Source organism: Tamandua tetradactyla, chromosome 12 (genome assembly GCF_023851605.1).
Source record: "Tamandua tetradactyla isolate mTamTet1 chromosome 12, mTamTet1.pri, whole genome shotgun sequence".
Classification (NCBI taxonomy): Eukaryota; Metazoa; Chordata; class Mammalia; order Pilosa; family Myrmecophagidae; genus Tamandua; species Tamandua tetradactyla.
Genome location: NC_135338.1, coordinates 101147342 through 101160561, shown reverse-complemented (window position 1 = coordinate 101160561; position 13220 = coordinate 101147342). Strand labels below are relative to the sequence as shown.

Genomic DNA, 13220 nt, shown 5'->3' with positions numbered 1-13220 from the left:
GTTTGAGGCACAGAATATAAGTATCAGACACCTTAGGTCCTCTCTGTACTGGCTGCCAACAGCGAATGTTCAATTCTATTGACTTCTCTGATCTGGACACAAATCAGGTAATAATCACTGGAACCCTTCTGTGATGCACTCAGAGTGGGGCTTCCCACGGGGTGCAGCGATGAGAAATGAAACCCTGGCGGAGTCAGACTTCGGCAGGACCAGATGCTTTTTCTTATCTCTCTCTCACACAATGGTGCAAGGATCATATACCGCCCCCCCCCATCTCTACCTACCTAACTGGCATGCAGGCCACCAAAAAATGGGAGTTCCTCAGTAAACACTCAGCAACACACTATTCCCAAGGACATGGAGAGATGGGGTGTCTGTCTCTGGTCTCTGGTAACTGAACCAAGAAACAGCCCCTGCAAGCTCCCCAGAGTGCAATAGTGCCCAAGTTGTCTCAGCCCATTCCGCCGAGGGTGCTGGTGGCCATGGCCCTCCCAGCCTCTCCTCACTGGCCCACCAGTGCCTCTGTCCTCAGCAGCTCTGTCAGGCCCAATGCCAACTGGTCTTGAGAGGCAGCTCTCCACTGTGGTCAGAGGTCTCCCACACCAGTGACAAGAACCTCCAAATGACTGCACCTCCTCAGGGGAGAGCAAACTTACCTCCTGCATCAAGGTGGCAGGGAGTCTTCTTGCTTTGTCTGCAGACTATGCTGGGTCAGTGAGGGCGGCAGGCTGGCTGCTGGCTTCCTCCTGGGTGCTCCTGCCCTTCCAAGAGGCGACCTGTCTGGGTCGCTGGGAAAAGGTGCTATGGTGGGGTTGCCTCTGCCTGTCTCTGGAGGACAGCTGCCTCTGGAGCTCAAAGCAAAGAGTCCTCCAGGAGCAAGCGTTCTGGATGTGTGGCTGTCTCGACCCAGCCTTCCTCACTGCTCCTGAGGCCTGTACGCAGGCAGCTCTAAGAGACACCCCACATGAGACGGGACCACCCCAACTCCCAAAGGGAACTGAGAGCTTCTGGGTTCACCTGCATTTACTTCAGCCACCCTAGGCCACGGTTTGGGCATGGGACTCAGAGTGAAGACAGCCTTACTACGCTGTCAGAGATGGGACTGGGGTCCCATCAGGTACTACAAAACAGGGCAGATTATTCAGATGGCGGATGAGCTACAACCCCTGGCCTGTCGCTCTGTGGCTGCTTTACTGATCATCTCCGAATCTGGAGAAGGGAGCAAGGCGCTGTATCAACTGACTTGGCTCTCCTCCCACCTGCACATCTCGCAGGGCTGGAGAACTGCAGGCTATGCCTCTCTCTCTATTAAATGTAGCATTGGCTGATAAAGTGTAGGGTTTAAGAATGATTTTTATAGCACATCTGGAAGTTTGAATAATGTTATTTATAAATGCCATAAATTGATATACTAGCTTTTATTTGTTATCAAAATTTTAAAGTAAATCAATACAGGGTATAACTCTCCTAGATTAACTCAGATACTGTTATCTGTTAGACAGTGAACAACCCACCCACACTTTCCCCAAAGTCTGGGCCAATTAGACTTGACCAGTTTTTCCGGGTCCCTAAAGATTAAAGACAAAATGTTCACCACTAGTACTAAGAATGACCCAGTTTACTGGGAAAAAATCCTATTAAAAGCATTCCATATCAAAGTCTGATCTGATAACTTTATGGATTAGGCAAAGGAATCCTTCTTTTAAGCAGCTATAAGAAATATTAGCGCAACATCAAAACTAAAATCTATCTATGACTGAATTGTATTTGTACCTTAAAATGGGAATCTCCCTGAACGAGGCAACTGAGAATGATCTAGGAAACATAATTACAAAAAAGGCAATAAGAATTACGTAAGGGTGACACTGAGCATGCTTTGTGAAGCTAACTGTTGAACCTGACACTGTTTTGCTGGCAACACTGTAAAATGGGTCAGCTGTGGGAGCAACTTAGTTTACTAAGAAATAGCTGCTCTCTCGAGTTATGTGGTCTCTACAAATGCTGTCAACTGCTGTAATGCAGCGATTAAATATGCATATTCTCCACTGCAGAAATTCACATGATGTTTACATGGAGGATTTGAGGATAGGCCAAAAGGCGGAGCCCAGCAAGGCTGCTTGGGCCCTGCTCGCCACGCCCGGCAACGACAGTGGCCCTTCCCGCCACAGGCAGCTCCTGCTGCGGACGCAGGGCGGGAGGAGGTCAGCACGGTGGGATCCACAATAACGTCTCGTCTTGCCCCAGAATCAATGAAAACACACACACACTTTGAAAACTTGTTCTGTAACATCCTCTTTAAAATATTTATATGGTTCGTCTTTATTGAAACGGACTGAACAGAGATAGCGCAGCAGAAAGAAATTCTCCCAATCTCAAACTCCTGACGGTGCTTTCAATCTGTCATAAAGGAGATCCATCAGCAGTCGACTACTTGTTCTTGCTGAGAGTTCTCTGCTTCTCCGCGTGCTCCACGATCTTCTCTTCCACACAAAGCCCCTTCCGCTTCCGCACGGCGTCCACGTACTTTCGGGCCTGGTTCCCGGAGTCGGCCTTCTCCCCAAAGTGCAGATACTCCTCCTCGGTGGTCGGCACCCAGAAGGGGTCGCTGGGAATGACCTCGGGACGGAAGGCGGCAGAGCAACCAAGTTAGGCAAGCACACTGTAACCTCAACCCTGCCCACTGGGCTCCCCAGGCCGGGAACTCTCAGCTAGTGAAAAGGGTACACGGTGAGCGGGGCAAGCTCGCTAGGAGTGCTGACAAACACAGGGGAGCCTGGAAGATGTGAGCCAACGCAAGCAGACTCAGCACAACCTGCCACACACCTCTGTTCCCAGAGCCGTCCCAAACCATGAAGACAGAAAGAAAACTTCTGATTTCAAGTGCTACTAATAAAAAAGCCCTCCTTTTCACTAGGATCTCCCTGGACATTCATGTCTTTTCACTAATTCTGTCTTTGCCTCAACAGAGATCAACACACGCAAGTGGAGACTGCTCTGAGCTTTGGCTCTGAACCTGGACCGAGCGCCCTGGTGGCTGCAAGGACACGGTGGCCAGGCTGCAGGCTTCTCTCTTCCTCTCCGGGCCCATGTCTGTTTACACTGACTGTGAGGAAATAAGACAAATTCAGGAGAGTCATTTCTTCTGGGGCTAGTACTTGAGCAAGGGCGAGGGCAGCTAGGAGAAGGGCAGCAGCTGAGGCAAGGCTGGCGTGAGGCCACAGGCGCCGGGCCAGCAGCGGAGTCCCAATGTAGAGAACAAGGCGACGACGGGGACCCATGCTGCACCCCAAAAGTGCCACCCTTAGGTGTGGGAGGCATGCCGCCCCTGCCTGCAGGCAGCAGAAGCCCTGCTGGCTCACTGCTCCTGGCCTCTCTGCCTCCTCACTCTTTCCTCTCCGTGGGATCCGATGGGTAAATGTGAGAGAAAACAGACAGGGTGCTCTGGCTGCTTCCTTTTCTCTTTCTTTTGGAAGCCAACTGCCCACAGGAAGCACACAATCTGATCTGCCTCCCAGGCCAGTCTAATTCTGAAACTCAGCATGAGGAAGCCCACCTGCCTACAGACAAAGACCCCATCATCCAGCTGCTTCAACACAGTGGAGGTGAGGGCTTGGCCGCTACTAACTTTACTGCTGTTTGAATTGTAGATTGATTCACACCAGGACAGGGAAACAGGGTGGTATTTTCTCAGCAGCCTCAAACCTTCGATGTTCCAATTCAGAATGCAGAAATGAAGGAACAATATATTTTAAAACAGTCACTTTTCAAAACTACAAAGGGAAACTTCTGTGCACTGGGAAAGGAGAGGTTTTAGGAGGGAGGGAGCTCCCAGCAGTGAGTGGAGGTGACAGCCTGCAGTGAGCCCCGCCAGGAGGACCAGGCTCAGACTGCCCACTGAGGGAGGGTAAAAGAGTAGCCCTGTAAGCAGCTGCCACATGTAAGAAGGGAGAGTGGCCAGGCAGCCACGAGGCTTCACCAGCAGGGAAGGCCACAGTTCTGGTGGGTGAGCTGAAATCTTCAGGGACAGTGTTTGTTTTCTCCAGTTGGTGACTGGGAGTAAAAGGAGCAGGAAAGGGGCGAGGTGGAGCCTGGGCCTGAGCAGAGTGACAGGGCCACTGGGTGGAATGCAGACAAGAAGCTGCAGCTAGAATAAGGAATAGGGAGGCAGCCCTGTCCTATGGATGTGGCACTGCCAGGAGGGTTTTCCCAGGGTTGGAGAGTGTGGGCACACAGGAGCCCTGACACTCAGTCCGACTCACCAACACAGCCTAGGAAGCAAAGCTCACTCCACTACAGCTGGGCTGAGTCAGTGTGGGCTCAGGGTCTGGGCAGGGTGGGGTGGGCAGTACCGGTTAAAGCAGACTTACTGGTCAAAAGCCACCCATCCAGGCTAAGGGGAATGAGTGGCTATAAAAGGATGGCACAAAGGAGCCTTGTGATGGGACAGTTTTGCATCTTGGTGGTGGTGGTGGTCACACAGTGCTACACGCATGATGAAATCGCACAGAACCATACACGCACAGGAGAGGGAAAGGAATCTAGATCCTTGGCAGCATTATGGAGCCGGTGGGCGGGCCCTGATGCTTAAGTAGCCGGGAGTAAGGCACTGGTGTTCCTCACCTGGAACCCCACTAACCGACAGGGGAGTGTTGTTAATGACGTTACCGAACAGAAGTCACCTGGTGGAGCACCTGCCCATCCTGGCTTCGAAGCCTGCCTTACCTTCCTTGACAACAGACTGCCATGAAGACTCCAATTATCCATCGCACACAGAGCCTGGTGGCACTAGCTAACTCACGCACATCACTGGTGAAATCTGAAAAAGCTCTGTGGCTTGTACCCATGTCAGTTTCCCAGTTTCAATATTGTATACAGTTACTCAAGAGGCCAACACTGAGAGGAGGACAGAGTCACGGGGCCTCCCATTTTTCCTTTTTCTTTTCGTAACTGCCTATGAATCTATCAATCTATCATATCAAAATAAAAAGTTTTTTTTTCTTTCTAAAGCCAATGATCCACAAGTTACAATTCTTTTTGTTGGGAGGAGGAGGCAAAATCCTCCACAAATGTAAGAAACCAAGAAAATCAATGGCATCAGAAACTGGTTCCTCTGTTTCACTGGTGGGAGAGGGGGTGACACTGGTGGTTCCTATTCCTCATGCAAGGAAACAGGCAGACTAAATGCAAGAGTGAAAAGAATCGGAGGCCATGTGTGAGCTCCAATCCAGGGGGCCAGAGGGGAGGGTGACACTTCACTAAACCAGGAGCCACAGAGCTCAGGAACTACCAATGTGGCTCTGGGGTCAGGCTGCCCTGGTGCCACCCTAGCTCTCTGACCACTCAGCTGTGTGATCCTGGGCAGGGCAGGACACCTGGGAGCTGCCAGCTCCAACCCCCCTCCCCCTCCCCTCTCCCCTTACACCCTGCTGTGCTTTGTGCCCCAGGAAGACACACCGGCTGCTCCCGTTGGAGGGCAGGCGCTCTTAGTGCATACTGGATAAATGTATGCTGATGGAGCGAACTGCTGCCCACCTGCCTTCATCACAAAATGCCTGAGTCTTTCCATTTAAAAGGTGCGATATTAAAGGTCCCAATCTCCTTTGACTGTGAGGACTAAATGAGCTCACCAGTTTCCACACAGTGAAGCACAGCTCCACCCTCTCCATCACACACCGTGTCAAGGACCCAGGACCAGGGTCATGAGTGAGCACAGCTGAACTGTGAGGGCAGCGGCAGCTCAGAAGGTGAGTGGTGTTCCTGGGGGGCTTTGCTCACACAGTCGGGCAAAATGGACCCACTGAGAGAGCTGCTGCTGCATCGTGCACTGGCAGATGAGCACCCCTGTGTTCAGTCACCTCCGGGACTCTGCCCTGGCCACCCTAGCCCTCAGACCAGTCCCATCAAAGGCTAAGAGCACAGAGCCAATGTCCTCAGGCTGCAGGGATGGCCTGCTAGCTAAGAGGAAACAGATGCCTGCAGGGTATGTATCTATACACACATTTGTGGTGAACACAATCTCCTGACTGTGTCACGAGCAAAGCACTGGCAGTTTACTGGGGCCCTGCCAGACCCAAACAGGATACGGGATGTGGGAATAGGACCTCCTCTGCAGTGTGACTCAAACTTCTCACTTTCAGAGGACACCTGAAACATCCTCAACAAATGAGCTGGCAACTGAAAAGCGAGGCAGGGAGGGGAGTGAGGGAGCAAGAAGGTCCCAAAGGAAGGATCCCGTGGGAGGGATCTACGACCTCTGGGGAGGAAGGACTGCTTCAATGACACACCATGCGCGTTTACAGGGGAGCTGTGACTCTGCAGGACGCGGCTGTCCCAACGATTCTACCGCACATGTGGCCCTGTCATTAAGTAGCTGTGTGGCCTTGAGCAAGTCCTGCAAGCTTCCCGAGTGTCCATCGTCTAACCTGACTGCAGTGACACTGATGGAGACCCTCCTAAAACAAGACTGTCCTAAGAGCTTTACCACATCATCTCATTTCAGGGTAAGTCTGGGGTTCCGGGGTTCCAGGAGGTGAAGGACTTCCCACTGTCACACAGCTGGGTAAGTGATGTAAATTCATCTGGAAAGCAAGGTCTCCTTATGGATGCGGCAGCTCCTAAACCCCTACCCCTCCAACCTGACACCTCTGCTGTGACTTGTGCCCCAGGAAGATACACCGGCCGTTCCTTTTGGAGGGCAGGTACTCTTAGTGCATACTTAATAAATGTATGCTGATGGAGAGAACTGCTGCACACCTGCCTTCATCACAAAATGCTCAGCATATTATAAAAAATAGGTATTTTCTGGCCGTCTCCCTGAGTAGCTGAACACCTGCGTAAGGAGACAGAGAGGCTGTCAGCTTCTCAAAGAAATCCAACATGGTCCCAGAGTGATAGGGTATGTTGCTGATCTGGAAGTTTCCACACAATGGGAGTGGACATGGGGTGCTGAGGGGCTGGTAGGAGTCTGGGGATAGGATGACGAGGCAGCTGTGGGTGGGAATTTTGTGGTTGGAGGCAAATGTTCGGTATTAGAGACTCCTGAAATTGGATGGTGCCAGCATATGGCCCTAGAGGTCAAATGGTGCTGGACCAGACAAGCCACTCCATGCGAAGACCAGTGCAGTGCAGAGGCTCCCTCCCTCTGGCCCTCAAGAGGTCACATGTGCCTGGCAAAACACCCACAAAGACCACTCACCCTGTCTGAGACCGCGATGTACTAGTTTAAAGCCTGTTACGCTGTCCTTTCCTAACCAGTCAAAAGACATGTCTGCTGTAGAAGATAAAGGAACTACATGTTCTTAGCAGGTCTGATTAGTACCGGTGAATACATTTTTAATCCTATTAAAAAGAAAGGATTCAATTTTATAGAGAAATGAATGAGGTGTAGATGAGAGACACCAGATTCAGAATGACCAATTTAAGACCAGAATCCTTCTGTTTCAAAAATACAAGACCCTGGAGTTTCAAAGGGGGCCTGATATCGTTTGGCTCTCCTGTACACTCTCCCCAGGCACCCTGTTTGTTTCGCAGGTGCTCTGAGGAGGAGCTTCTCCTCTCACCTGACGCCGCCGACTTCAACATGCCAAACGAGCTCTAAGAACAGGGGAAGCAGAGTGACACCTCGCTGCTTTGAGCTGCCTTTGAATTTCCTGGTGGGGCAAGGATACGGCCACTTCCTATGTTAGTCCAGGTTGTCTGCCACAGAAAGGTCCCTGCAGGCCACAGGGGATGACCTGCTCTCTGCTCAGGGAAGGGTTCTATTCTAACTGGTCCACCTGGAATTCACCTGCCTAGAGCATACATGTATTTTTTGCAACTCAACAGCTAGGAGGGGGATGCCATTTTCTAATTCTCACAAAGGTAACACAAGTGCTAGCTGCTACCTGGGGCATTTTATTAAAACAAACAAACAATAACAATGAAGTATAGAAGGAAAATCTTTGGGAACTTCAATTTTTGCTCAATTTTCACTACGATTGTGCCTGGCAGGTGGGAAACACTCATGTCCAAAATGAGCTTTTTCAGGGCTGTTATAATTCCATCTTCCTTACCCTGCATGAAGTGAAGCTGCCCCTCAGGGCATCTCAATATTAAATGGTGAGTCTTGAGGTTATGCTGACATACAGGTACAACAGGACTGGCTGGTAATATTTTTCTTTCTGTGCCTATTTTTAGCTCCTTTTCTTCTTTTTTCATAGAAGAGTAAAACATAGAAAGAGAGATTGAGATTGCTGACTTCAAAGGTTTTCTCATGGAAAATGCCTGTAATTTTATTTTCTCTATTTTCTGAAGCACTTTCTCTCAAAAGCTCTTGATTGTAAATTATATGGTGCAGCAGAGTACAAATGAATAAAAGTGCCTTGGAGTAAGAAGCCAGATTTCAACTGTGTTATTTCTAAACCTAAACTATGGGGGGAAAACCAGGACAGCCAAGAAATATCAGATCAATGGTATTTAATTACAGTCCAGTCTTCCAGACCTCCCAAGGGATGGTGCTTCTGGGACAGGACATGACAGGTGGCAGAGGGTGACGAAAGGATGGCAGAGGGGGAGCAAAACTTTTCTTGACAACATTTTTCTCTAAAGTTATTTAAGAGACCAATTTTTAATAAGTTGCAACTAAACCAGAAATTAATATATATATATATATTTAAACTGTTAAGTTCATAGGATTAATTTTCAAGCCACCCTCACTTTTTAAAAAAATTTTGAGATAAAGGAGGATGAAAACCATCACAGGTTTCACAAAATGAAAAGTGCCTATTCAGTAAAACTTTGATGTTTTTATGAGTTGTCCCTGAATCTCCATTCTACTCTTTTTGTTTAGTAACAGATATCCCAGGTGGGCACATGGCCACCAGCGTTCAGGGGAGGCGCCGGCAAACTTGTTCTACAAAGGGCCAGGCGGTAAACAATTTATTCTCTGTCACAACTAGGTGACTATCTTGAAAGCCCACAGAAATGCATAAAGGAATGGGTGTGGACGTATTCCAGCACAACTGTACTTACCACAAGGGACGTGGGTCCTCGCTCGCTGACCTCGACCTAGCTAAGGGCTACACTTCACAGCCTCCTGCCTAGTGGGAATCCTGGGAAGCATCTGGGCCTCGCAACCAGAGTAAAACAAAGCCTGCAACGTCCCGTTTATGTCCTTAGAGGGAAGCACTTGGCCTTCTCTCCTCCTCCTGACTCTGGGGGCCGTGCTGAGAGCAGCAGCCAGCGCAGCCGGAGTCCCCACCAGCGAGCCCGCAGCAGCCCTGCCCTGCCAGCTCCTTTAAGCCATCCTGCTTCAGGACCCCTTTCTCAGAGCAGTCTGACCTGCTTCCTAACCAAGGTGTATGCCAGCCAGAAAATGATAAGAACATTAATCTATGGATGGCTTTTATAAAATCACTTTCAAGGATAAGACTGACTGTACAATTTTTACACAAACAATAGAACTTTTGACTTGAAATGCATTTAATTCTTCCATGAATAAAACCATCACAACAGCTTGGAAGGCCTGCTCTGGGTCTGTACTCAGAGAATGCCAGTGACCACTCACCCTACACTCCTTGTTGTAAATCACACACACTAGAGCCCAGCTGTGTGCACCAGTGTGAAGGACCCGGCCACCTCCCTGAGACGGTGACTATCATCTCGAAGGAACTCAGAAGCAGAACGCAATTTTCAGCAATAGCAGCACCACTGAAGAAGGTGTTTTTCCGCCTCTCAGTGTCACTGCTTTGGAGAGGAAGAGATCCCTATCCTGCTCTAAATGTTATTTAGCGACACTGCCCTGGCAGTCGTGTCGGTCACTATGGTAAACGACTCTGCAGTGTTTCTCATGAGGAACATCAGTGGTATATTTATACTACAGACACAGTTCTTTAGAAGTCACATTTTAAATATATCCCTTCTATTTCCTACTGTTTTGTAGTCACACACAGAAGCTGAGTGCCAAAAAAAACAAAAATAAGAAGTCTGAACTCTGGATAAATGGGGAATTATTACCCATAGGTACTTCGGGATTAACAAATGTTTCAGGGCCACCGTTTTCTATACAATGAAAAGCAGTAGTGATACAGCTTCTCTATTACGATAGGACACCATAACTAGCTGAGATAGGATAAGCAGAAAACACCATCAAAAACATTTAGTTTTCAGATGAACGCGCAAAATTTCACTATTTAAAAAGTAGCATTTGCCCTGGCCAGAAGAAAAAAATACAGTAACCTATAAGAACATTAATCTTAACTCTACCGAACATTAAAAATGTGACTTTAAGGAAAAGGCAGACTCAACTGAGTATCAGACTGTCTAACTTCATTTGCACTGATGTAGAGGATACGAACCTAATGAATTAAAATCAAATCTGTCCTGTCTGAAGTCAGTTTACATTTACAAAATGGAAAATGCACCATCCCTGCTCCCTACAGGCCTATTTTTTCATCACTTCAAACAGTAGCTTTTCACCCTTACAGGCATAACTCTCTCCTCTTACTCTTCCCCCTGCCTCTGGCCAACCTACAAACATCTGTTCATGCCTATGATGTTTAAGTTTGCTTCCTGCAGGCCGTTCATATACGTGAGATGATAAAATACTTGTCTTACTTCACTCAACATCTTTGAGGTTCACCCGATGTTTAAACTGTGCCTTTAAGGTTTTCTAGCTAAAGAAAGTGAGAGACCTAAGACCAGCTGAGCACGGCCCTACACCCGAGTACTGCTTAGACAGAGCTGGAGAGACCGGGCTGTGCTCAGAGGCCCCGCAGTGCTGCTACTGAGTGTGCAGCGATGACACAGGCGTGGACGTGGCATGAGAGAGACACGGCAATGCTCACCCCATCTGTGTGCCTCAGCTCGGGGCGAAAATGAACTTCTGAGGATTCATAGTGTGACCAAACAAGTGGTTTGGCCGGCTCCAAAGTCTAGGCTTCTCCCACTGAACTACAAACCCCATGGTAAAAGTAAAAGAGGTGAAGGCATTCAGATTCACCATAAACAGTGACAAGAAAAACTGCTTTCTGAAACAAAGTCCCTACTTACACAGTTCAGCTTAAAAATTATACACTTGCCTCAGGCTTTGTTTTGAAACAGAAATGAGTGGCTTTTCGCACATGCCATGCAGTTTCCCTTCTCCAGTAGCCCTTTCTCTTGTGGCCCCTCCTGAATGGAAGGTCCTTCTCCTCTACAATTGGCTAACTCCTACTCTCCCTTTAAGGACTTACTCAGGAAAGCCCCGGCCCCGCTTGCTGTTATTATTTTTTTTTGCCTTAGTTAAAGAACAATATCCTCACGTTTTTTTTTCCTTCTCTCCCCAGCAGTGTTGGATCTGTTAAATTCTCATTTTTGATTATAGATAAGGTTTCTCTTTTCACCTACACTGACATTAAATGTTTTGATGAGGCTTTTCAATTCTACAACCCTTGAAAGCCATAGAACTCCTGAATTTCCAACAGAAGAATATGTAATATGTAATCATTTAAAGCAGCCCGTTGCCAGAAGCCTAACTGTTCCCCTGTAAGTGCTAAAGATTTTATTTTCCCCAGAAGGAAAATTCCTTGAAGTTTCATTTTCAAAAGGTCTGTGATTTCCTTTTGAAAATCTAAAATGTGTTTTTAGAGGGGATAAAAAGGATTAAATATTTTGAATCAGAGATTTTCACTCCAGATAAAAAGAGAATGGATGTATGTGCACGTATACGCGTACATACGTGCATAATTTAAGCATCATTCAACCTAAGTGAAAAAAGCCACCTGCAGTCCCCGGTCCCTCTGGCTGGGCAGAGTATATACCCAGTGGCACAGTCAGCCCTGCTGGCGGCTCCTGGCCTCATCGCAGGAAGCAGAAAGGAATGGGGTTGGGGGTTTTTACCTCCCAATGACTGAACACCAGCTGTGGGCTGGCCAAGCCACTCGTCCTCTTCCTGATCTCATCAGCGAAGCCAAAGCTTTCTGCGACGGGCAGCACGGCCTTGATGACGAACATATCCGTCCCTTCTTTCATTTCCTCTTGAAGCACTCGACCTTCCCTCTTTGACAAGACAGCATAGACCCGACCTGCAAAGCCATAGATAGCTCTTGTAAATTCACGGACCATTCAAATGTCTTGACCCACAAGTAGACATGTAATTAGGTATATAACTTGCAACCACCCAGCAATGAATAACTTTGTTCTCAATAATTTTGGTTTGCAAAAGCACGGAATTTTTTTTTTCTTGCATGGGCAGGCACCAGGAATCGAACCCGGGTCTCCGGCATAGCAGGCGAGAACTCTGCCTGTTGCGCCATCATGGCCCGCTTGGAATTTTTATTTTTTTAAATGTCTATTTAAAACTTAAAACAAAACAAGTACAGAAAAACTGTAACATAACAGGCAAAGTGAAATCACCCAAAATCCCATTACCCAAAGAGAGTCCTTGCAACACAGCACGGGAAGCAGGAGATTATGAAAAGACCTTGGATACGGTTTCACCAGGAGCTGTCTCTTAAGTATGCAGTCCAATGAGATGGGTGTGACTGAGCTTTGGAGATATTAAAACATTTTAATCACTGTGAGATATTATCAACCTGATGATGATGAGGAGGAGGAGGAGGAGGAGGAGGACCCAGTAAGCCAGCAGCTGGCATAGTTTTATACTAAAATTTCAAACCACACACACATAAATGCTTCCTTACATTTTTTATAAACGGATTATTTAAGTTGGATGAGCATAAGAGAGTTTTATTCCACTGAAAATAGATACTCTCTGGAATCTTTAAAGCCTGGTAACAATTTCTACTGCCACATCACAAAAAAATCTAGCAAGTTCTCTTGGTTGACATTTTTAATTATTCTTTAGGCACAACTGTGCCTTATGCTCAAAAGGAAAACGTCTTTCCATCTGACTGGCACTGTGTAAGAGCACCTCTGGGTGATCATAGGATCCTTTCGACTCGTAAGTGGAACAGACTCAGCGAAGCACAGAGATAATCTGAAAACTAGACTACTGCGAAGAACTTGCTGTAGCTAGCAGATACTCCCATTAAAGCGCCCTCTTTCACCTACCATTTCCAAGAATAATTTTAATGAGCACGCTATCTCTAAACACAACAACACAGTTAAACAGACTAAGTCCCCTTTATCCCCGACCTTGGGTCCTGGACTCTATCCTCCTCAGTAAACGGGGGACAAGTCTGGTGTGGGGTCACCTACATTTTTTATTTATTTCTATTTTAAACTAGAAACTGAGGGCATGG

At 47.7% G+C, this 13220-nt stretch overlaps 1 protein-coding gene across 1 annotated transcript in view; it reads right to left on the bottom strand.

Moving 5' to 3' along the window:
* Positions 1-2276: 2276 nt before the first annotated feature.
* EFL1 (elongation factor like GTPase 1) overlaps positions 2277-13220 on the bottom strand; it is a 154831-nt gene continuing 143887 nt past the window's right edge. The window contains 2 exon segments of the mRNA XM_077124350.1: positions 2277-2616; positions 11857-12041. Coding sequence (XP_076980465.1) covers positions 2428-2616; positions 11857-12041 — 374 coding nt within the window. The 3' untranslated portion in view covers positions 2277-2427.